General features: G+C 43.3%; 1 protein-coding gene across 2 annotated transcripts in view; it reads left to right on the top strand.

Annotated features, from left to right (window-relative positions):
* The window catches only part of DTX3L (deltex E3 ubiquitin ligase 3L), a 52,649-nt gene extending 44,095 nt beyond the window's left edge, over positions 1–8,554 (top strand). For both annotated transcript variants that reach the window (XM_023728807.1, XM_004373627.2), the window contains exons 2-5: positions 762–973; positions 2,861–4,414; positions 4,842–5,059; positions 6,228–8,554. In XM_023728807.1, coding sequence (XP_023584575.1) covers positions 863–973; positions 2,861–4,414; positions 4,842–5,059; positions 6,228–6,297 — 1,953 coding nt within the window. In that variant the 5' untranslated portion in view covers positions 762–862 and the 3' untranslated portion in view covers positions 6,298–8,554. The remainder of the gene's footprint in view (positions 1–761; positions 974–2,860; positions 4,415–4,841; positions 5,060–6,227) is intronic.
* The last annotated feature ends 910 nt before the right edge of the window (positions 8,555–9,464 follow it).

Below are 9,464 nucleotides of genomic sequence, written 5' to 3'. Positions count from 1 at the left end.
ATTTGGCTATGTGTATTTTCACCAAAAAAAAAAAAGGTTGAGAAGTTAGAGGGTTGATATGTTGTGGGGTTGTTAACCAATGTCATAAAACAACATGTGGTAAAAAAAAAAAAAAAAAAAGTGGAATGCACACTGGATTACAAAGACTTAGCATGACAAAAAGAAAGAAAAATTTTCATTAATAAATTTTTATTAATAACAATGCATAGTTAATAATCTTAAATAATGATTTCATTGATGTATTTTTGAGGATTACAACAGTAATGTATGCTCACTATAGAAAAGATAGAAGCAATAAGAAAACCCAAACCACCTTTTATCCTACTACCTGGAGAGAAGCAATTGGAACATGTGGGTGTACTTCCTTTCAGCACTTTTCTGTGAATGTCTGCAAACACATGTATATGTACAAAATTCTGACTCTACACGTTTGATTCCTGCTTTTTTTTTTTCACTTTACTTTATAAATGTGTATTTTTTCATGTCATTGAGATGTGAGACTGGAAATCAAGTTTCTGAAATATGACTTTTCATGAGTTGATAATATTCCATTGTCATTAAGCTTTCGTTTCTACAGTAAAACGTTAACCTGCCCACTTATGAGTTCTCAAGATCTCCCAAGTTCCCTCTCAGCAGCCCTCCATACCAGGATGCAGGAGGCAGGGCACTGATGCATGAATAAGAGGAGCACTTGAAATCTCTCCCACTTCTCAATCTCTCTCTCTCTCTCTCTCTCTCTGTGTTTAATGTCTGTACTAAAGCTAAGGAGAGTGTGTTGAAAAAAGGAAAGCACCAAATTTTGGTTGAAGACAATCCTGTGAGCATTTTCTTGGAACCCACTGAAAATCCAATAGAGAAGAACATGAGTCAGAGAAATTCCCTGGTGACATCGTCAGGAGCAGGCGCGCTGTCTGGTGGGAAGCATCCCGATGAAGGACAAACTCCTAACACCACGGATTCCTGTGTGTCAAAGGTGAGTGCTGAAAGGAGCTGGGCATGTTCCTGCAGCTTCCTCTCCAGACCACACCTCATCATTATTCCTCCAACAGCCATTTGCTGAGGGCCACTATGAGGCAGGCACTGTTTAGGCATGGAGCCTGGGAGGTGAGCACAGCAGGCAAGGTCCCTGCTCTCATGTAGCTTATATTGGAGGTTGCAGTGTCCTACACAGAAAGACAGTAAGCAAGTAAACAAAGTAAAACCATTTCAGAGAGTGATATGTGCTAAGAAGAAAATAAAACGAGTTTAGCCTTAGAGACAGACAGGGTGAGAGCAAGGAAGAGGAGGGTGGAGGTGATGCTACTTCTGACCAGAAGTCAGAGACAACTTTTCTGATGAGGTGACATTTGTCCTGAGACTTGAATGATGAGAAGGAGCCAGCCATGCAAAGATTCATTCAACAAATAGATATCAAATGCCTCTTGTGTGCCAGGCACTGTCACAGGAGCTGGGGATACAGCCATGACCATAGCTGACCCTGCCCTCAGGCAGATTACAGTCTACTGAGAAAACAGACAATGGTAGGAAAAAATAGATACACAGTGAAATGTCTGCAAGTGGTAGGCGCTAGGAAGAAAAGTAGAGCAGGGTAGGTGGCAGGCTGCGATTTAAAGTAGGATGTCAGGAAAAACCTCTCTAAGGAGGTGGCATCTGTAGAGATATGAGTGAGTGAGCAGGGTAGCTAAGTGGATTTCTGGAGGAAGAATGTTCCGGGCAGAAGGAAGCACAAGTGCAAAGGCCCTGAGACAGGAGCTACATCCGGAGCTGCGGGAGCTTGAGGGAGGCCAGAGTGGGTGGAGGGCTGTGAGCACGGGAGAGAGCCATAGGAGAGGAGCTGGGAGGGGTACCCAGGAGCTGAATCTTAAGGGGATGAAGGCCATGGTAAGGATTTTGGATTTTAATTTAAATGTGAGTGGATTCATCAGATGGTTTTGAGCCGGGGAGGGGGGTGACCTGATGTACATTTTAAAAGGATCATTCTGGTTGCTGTGTGGAGAACAGAAGGTAGGAAGGGGCTAGAGTGGAAGCATGGAGACCACTTAGGAGCATCTGCAGAGGGCCCATGAAAGATGATAATGGCTTGGACCTGGCTTGTCCAAGTGGAGCTGTGAGTAGTGGCAGGATTCAGGAAACATGTTGAAGGAAGGTCTGAGGGAAGGATGTTGCATTCAGAGGAAATTGCATGTGCAAAGGCCTTGGGGTGGAAGAAAAATTACAGATTTTCTTTTATATTACATTCAGTTTGCCTCAGTCCTTTTTGTCCTAATCTGATATGTCTGTCTTATATTGGAGCTTCCGAATGCCAGGGTTTATAGGGCCCAGGAACACTGCATGTAGACAGGTGTTTAGTTTAAAAAAAAAAAGAGAGGAGATGTGAGAAGAAGAGAAAATGCAGTAGTAGGAAAAAACATCCTCCTCAGATTTATGGCTCTATTTCAGGCTGACAGACTTTTTTGAAGAACCACAGCAACTTACCCAGAGAACACAAGCATCTTCCCTCTACCCCACTCACTACGGTCACACAGATGGTGGCAGCTCTGGAATCCAGACTTCTTATCCAGGGAGCCTATGAAAAATGTTCATGCCTAGTCCCCACTGCAAACCAGATCCATCAGAATCTCTGGGGATGAGACGTGGGCCTTGGCGTTATTTTTCAACTCCTCAGGTGATTCTACTGAGCAGACAAGGCTGAGGCCCTCTGGACTGTAGCATGTTACATCCTCTGCAAAGATTTGCCAGACGTCCCTCCCTTTAAGGGAAGATATCGTGGTTATTTCTCTGGCCTCTATGTGTTTTCCTGAAGAGAGGAATGTAGGCCTGGATATCTGAGAGATTTCCTTTGTTCCTTTTTAAATTACAGATCTTTCTTGCTGCAACAGCTGAGCTGAACTGTAACCTGTTCTCCAAAGAGCTGAGGAAACAGATAACCACTCTCTACCCCAATGTCAAAACAATGGAGGGTCTCAATGGAATGGAGACGGTGTGTGGTGACTTCAGAGATATTGAAAAAATACATCAGTTCTTGAGTGAGCAACTGCTGGAAAGCGAGCAGATGTATGAATCTTCCCCTTTAACACCAGAGAAGGAGCCCCTCAGTCAGCAGGACCAGAACAGCTGCTCTTCTCCTGAGCAGCAGAGCAGGAAAGAAGAAAACAGCCACTGTTTTGAAGTTCCCTTGCCTTTCTTTGAATACTTCAAATATACTTGTCCTGATAAAATGGAATTCATAGAGAAAAGATTTGGTGTAAACATCAAAATTCAGGCGAGTTCTTTGAATATGGTCTATTTAGACTTTACCTCAAGTCATTTTGGCGACCTAGAAGCGGCTCGTGAGGCTTTTGTCCGTGAATTTCAGAAGAGCACAGACTCTCTGAAGCAGGAGAGTGTCCTTTTAGCAGACTGTAAGCAGGCCAGTGAACTCAAACGGGCATTAAACAAGCAGTTTAAAAAGCTCCTTATAAAGGAGAGAGGAGGGGAATTGACTGTCCTTGGGCCCCAAGACGATGTTTCAGCCGCCAAACGTTTTCTTGCCCCCCAAATCTCTGAAAGTCCTGTGAAGACACGTGTGGAAATATCGGCTCCCAATGGCCTGAGGACTGGAATTGAGGTTGACACTGCTCACTATAAGCTGCTGGAAGCTGCATTACAGCAGGAGATACCAGCGATAGAGACAAAGTACAACACTAACGTCAGGGCTTCTGGGAAAACTAATGATGCTCAGAAAACCTGCATCCTGTTTGAACCCAAGGACAAGGAGGTTGATCTGTCTGCACATGCGTGTGTACATTTCATCGATGCCTATCAATATGTCTCATGTCAGCTGATGAGAGAAGTTCTTTCGCTGAAACTTTCGGGCAAGGACAGACAGCACTTACATGGGGCTAAGTTCCATGATGACTTTAGAGAAAAGCATCCAGATACACACATGGTGTTGACTCAAGAGTCAGTGCATCTGACTGGTTTGCCAAGTCACCTTGCAAAGGCAAAGCAGTATGTCTTAGGGAGGGAGGGAATGCCTCTGTCAGCTGGACAGAGATGGAATGAGGACCATGGGACACTCATGGACATTGATAGTAATGATTCAGAAACAGCCTCACCTCCAGTCAAGGGCTCTACCAGTTCTGGGGCCTCAGAAGTGGACAAGAAGGAAGAGGACACATGTGCCATCTGTATGGACACCATTACTAACAAACACGTGCTACCAAATTGCAAGCATGAATTCTGCACCCCTTGTATCAAAAAAGCCATGTCATATAAGCCAGTCTGTCCTGTGTGCCAGACCCACTACGGTGTTCTGAAAGGGAACCAGCCAGATGGAACCATGGATGTCACTTGTTCACCATTAAGACTTCCAGGTTATGAATCCTGTGGCACCATTGTGATTACTTACAATATGAGGGGAGGCTTACAAACAGTAAGTATTTCTGAATTCCATGGGTTTCTATCCACTATGCTAGGATTACCAGGGCAAAAGAGACTGTCCTGTTGCCTATTTAGACAGTGTTTCCCAGGGAATTATTTCCAAGGCCACGTGACAAGGGCTTGAAATAGTGATAACGGTCATAATGGCTGCTTGTAAGTCAGGTATCTTTTGTGCCTATTGCTTAAGGAAGAGAAAGGCTGGATGAGTATGAATTAGGAAGGGAAGTCCAGAGGGTGGATAGTGTACCCCACATGAATCTGGGGAAACAGAGATATATGAGTTATTGGGGATAGGAGCAAACCTTCAATTTTTTTATATTTTTTTATGATTTTCTCTATCTGCAAATGACACATGTATCCAGACTTTAAAATTTAGAGAGGGGAGTGTTTTCATGTGACGTTTTCTTATCTTCATACAGAAAGATCACCCAAACCCAGGAAGGAGATATCCTGGAACTCAGCGAATTGCATACTTGCCTGATAATGTGGAAGGAAACGAGGTTTTGAGACTGCTTTGTAGGGCCTTTGAGCAAAAGCTGATCTTCACAGTGGGGGAGTCTCGAACATTTGGAGCCTCAGATGTCATTACATGGAATGATATCCACCACAAAACGTCCACATCGGGGGGACCAAAAATGTGAGAGATCCCGAAATATAACGGTTGCTAAACATAATTTAGAGATTGTGAAATACGGCAATTTGAGGATGTGATATAAGGAGACTTTATTTACAGCAGTGGGATTGGGTACAGTGAAGTATTTTGAGAGATTCTAATATAGAATGATCACCTCAAAGGCCATAAGATAAGTTCCCCTCATTGCTACCCTCCCAAGTACAAACTATCATACAGTCATTACATTTTGCATTAAAGGACAGGGGGCTTCAGAACCCTAGATGAATAGTATCTAAATTAATTTAATTTGGGGTTTCATGCTTATTCGAAGGGTAGATCCTACAGATAGGAGCCCTGGTGGAGCAGTGGTTAAGTGCTCGGCTGCTACCTGAGAGGTTGGTGGTTTGAACCCACCTGCTGCTCTGTGGGAGAAAGATGTGTCAGTCTGCTTGCTTCTGTAAAGATTTACAGCCTTGCAAACCCTGTGGGGCAGTTCTACTCTGTCCTGTAGGGTTGTTGTGAGTTCGATTTGACTCGATAGCAATGGGCTTAGATCCCAGGAATGTTATTTACTTTGCTTTTTTAAAGATCACTGGTTCTTCTACCTTCACCACCCATCAGTACACTGAGAATCTAAACTCACTTGGCTAATAGTACTCTAGAAAAAAGCCTTAGCTTTCAGAGGACTAAGGTGGGGAATCTGTATTACAGGCAATCCAGTTGTTCTGTATGAACTTCAGATAGAAATACTTCAGACCCTTGGTATTCAAATAGGAATACAGCCTGAGACCTTTGCAGTTCCACAAATTTGAAAATCCTACTATAGAATCTGATTATTGTTAGTTGTTGTCGAGTTGGCTCTGACTCACGGCGACCTGATGTATAACAGAAGAGAAAGTCGCCCATAAAATACAGTATGTGTGGCAGATAACTTTAGAAGAGTCACTGCGTACGGTGTACTGAAAGCAAAATAAAAGCCTTGTTGAAAGATAGATCCTGGGCAGAAAACTAGGCTCACTCACTAGCTCTCTGACTCAGAGGTACACATTTTTAGTCGTTGTAAGTCATCAGCTTTCAGGATTGCTTGTGAATGGTTGCAACCCTGAATGTTAAATCCCCAAGTAACAAGGCTCTACTGTACAGATTCTGAAGAACCATTTGTGATGAAGCTAAAGGGATTTTCCTTTTGCAGGTATGGCTACCCTGATCCTCATTACCTGCGACGTGTCAAAGAGGAGCTGAAAGCTAAAGGAATAGAATAGGAAGATTGCTGGAAGGAAGTCTTGACCCACCTTTCAAAAGATATTTGAGGAGGCAGAGTAAATACCGATGTAAAACATTAAGTTACAAACACTGTTTTAAAAATTTGATCTCAAGAAGTGGTTTGTGTAAGAGTAAGAAACTGCTAGTCTGTCATTTATGGAGTGTTACTTCTTATGGGGGATCCCTGGCGGCACAGTGGTTAAGAGCTCGGCTGCTAACCAGAAGGTCGGTGTACCAGCCCCTTCTTGGAAACTTTGTGGGGCAGTTCTACTCTGTCCTATAGGGTTGCTGTAAGTCGGAATCCACTCGATGGCAACGAGTTTACTTCCTATGGAAAACAAAAGCCCCAAAGATCTGTGTAATTTTGCTGCAGAGATGCCGTGCCTCATTCTTATGTCGGCCCTGAAGTGGGAGGAAGGTTGCTGTGGGTGTGAAGTCATCGTCTGTACTCCTCGGTTAGACCTCTAGGTGTCAGTTGATGGTCCTCTTTTCATTGCCGTCTGTGGGGCGGTCCTTTATGTTTTCCTTTCTCTTGAATCTCTTCCTGTGAAAGTGAAATCCTACTGTGAAAGGATTGAAAACAAGGCTTGGGTTGTGGACAGTTAGAGACCCACATCCCCTCCCTCCCCATGGCAAGAGAAGTGGCCAGGAGCCGAGACTGGACAAGCTTTGTCATAAATGGAACAAGGCTACTATTTTTAATGACACAGAGCCTGGTATACAGTTGATGATTAATAAATTTTTCTTGCAGACTCAGTTTGCTAGCAGCCCTGCAGAGGGATATATGCTTCCCAAACCTTCAGCAGAGTCAGGCAGGAGTGAGAAAGCCATTTCTGGAGTCCCCACCACTGATTTGGAAAACTGAGTTTCTTACTCAGGATCACTTGGTGTCTCAGCTTTGACCGAGACCCTAGCAGATTCTTGCTCCCTGCCAATCCCAGGTACTTGCCATTCGGGGTGCACGTGCCCTGCCATAGTGATGCTACTCATTTCTCAGCATTTTTCCTTCTGTATATTATTGCATGTTTGTGTATACCCCGCCTCTAGTTTTAACAGATAAATAACTTACTTTCGTTCCCATAGCCTTCATCTGCACAGTAACTGTAGCCCCCCATTGTAGTTTTTCACCCCTTTACTAAGCCCCACCAAGTTACATTTTTTCCATTAAATTCTTCCTTCCTGATACTATTTGTGGACAGAGAAAAGGCAGTGAGTTGAGCTTACTGTAAAAAATATGTGAAGTCAGATTTTACTTTTAGATGGTTCTCCATTCCAGAAGAGAGTTATCCTAGCAGATTATCTGGTTTTCCATGTCTGTCTCCCTCCAAAACTGGTGAACTAAGATATCTTGTTCCTTTCCTAAAGGTACGCATACCCACACGTATGTTTTCATCTTCAAGATGAGCTATGAATAGCTAATCTTTAGTGAACACTTGTTCTGTCCCCTTTATAACAGCTTTCCATCTGTGTGATTTACGCAAAGGTATTCCCATGTGATAAATGAGAAGGTAGGCGCAGAGAGGGTAAGTAACTCGCAGAAGTCACAGAGGTAATCAATGGAAGTGCTGGGATGTGAACCAGGTAGTCTGGCTCCAGGTCTTCTGCACCCCACAGCTATACTGCCTCCCACAGGGGTACTTCTCTGAGGAGCAGCTTACAGGCTTCCCATTATTCTGGGCTCCTCTCAGAAATGGATTCCTGCACAGTGCTCAAAGCTGATTTCCTCCAAGGAAGCCCTATTTGAAAAACTGAAAACTTAGAATCTTTTCCTTTGTCCAGAGAGTTGAGGAAGCTTAAAGTGAATGATATGTCATTATTTTTCTTGCCTTTTTTTTTTTTTAATCAGATTATACATTTAGTTTTTGGTGATTCATTGAAGTCTTTCAACTTATGATTAATAGGTTATTTAGCACCCACAGATCTTTTAGCTAAATTTACTCCAAAAGTGCGAACATTTGAGTCCTGCTAAGTTTTGAATCTCTGATTGCAATGTGTGTGTATATGCAGGTGTTCATGGCATGAGTGGTTGTGAGCATTTGGATCACTGCTTTTGCTCTTTGGAAGGCGGTATTATCTGCATCAGCTTTAAATAAAGTGAAATCCATATTAGTAACAGACTGTCTGTGTTCTTTCCTCACTCCTTTTCCCCCTTGGGTTGAGATTCTGGGTGTTTTCAACAACAGGTAAAGTATACCACGTGTGCGGACATCTTTGGCTGAATTTGTACACACGGTGTAGCTGTTTGCTGAGTAGTATCACAGCAGAACTTAACTGCTGTAGACTTCAGAGCTACCACTGTCAGCTGTGAAAACTACATTTCTCAGTATTGTTGCTTCTTAACACAAGATAAAATAGGCTTCAGATTTCACCTCTACAGAGAGAGAAAGCATATACAGTACTGGACTGAACTATATAGTTGCCCCTCCTTGCTCCTAGAGTTTCTGTCCCACCTCCCTAGCATCAGAGCTGGATCACCCAGATGTCTCACTGAGCACCAAAATCAGGGCCACCCTCCTCTCCGAAGAGAAAGAGGATTAAAATGTTGAGATATTTGATGTCTCTCCTCCCCACCCCACCACCCCACACAAAAATAGCATCAAAGTAATCACTAGGAGAAAAATCAGACCTTTGTTGGACTTCCTTACACTTATGCTTTAGTAGTGTTTTTGTTTTGATTTCCATATGGGAGTAGAGCATGACTTCATTTTTTTGTTGATTGGATCTGAGGCCTCTAAAAGGCAGAGCCTGAGGCAAAGATTAAGATGCAAACAATTTGGGAGATTCAAGCCCAGGGCAGTGAAGGAAAGGACAAAAAGGGAGGAGAAGGGGAGGTAAGATGCACTGCAGTGAGATGCTACAGGTCATCACCCTGGTAGCTTCACTAGGAGCTATGAAAAGACAGCAGCAGCTCACTCAGCAGCTTCATTTGTTCGGCCTATAAGCTGTAAGGGGCCCCAGAAATCATCTCGTTTAAACCCCTCACTTTTCAGATGAGGAAACTGAGTTTTATTCCCTGGAAAAATGGCAGACAATGTATGTTATGTTTATTATGCATTAAAATGTAGCCTTCTCAGAAGCACCACGCCGTCCCTCCACAACAAAGATCCGAAAAACTAAGCCAAACAGAGAATCAACAATCCTGAAACCCTAGAACATCAAATGAAGA

The sequence above is a fragment of the Trichechus manatus genome, unplaced genomic scaffold (assembly GCF_000243295.1).
Source record: "Trichechus manatus latirostris isolate Lorelei unplaced genomic scaffold, TriManLat1.0 scaffold00026, whole genome shotgun sequence".
Taxonomy (NCBI): Eukaryota; Metazoa; Chordata; class Mammalia; order Sirenia; family Trichechidae; genus Trichechus; species Trichechus manatus.
Note: the sequence above shows the minus strand (reverse complement) of the source record. Positions and strands in the feature narration are given on the sequence as shown.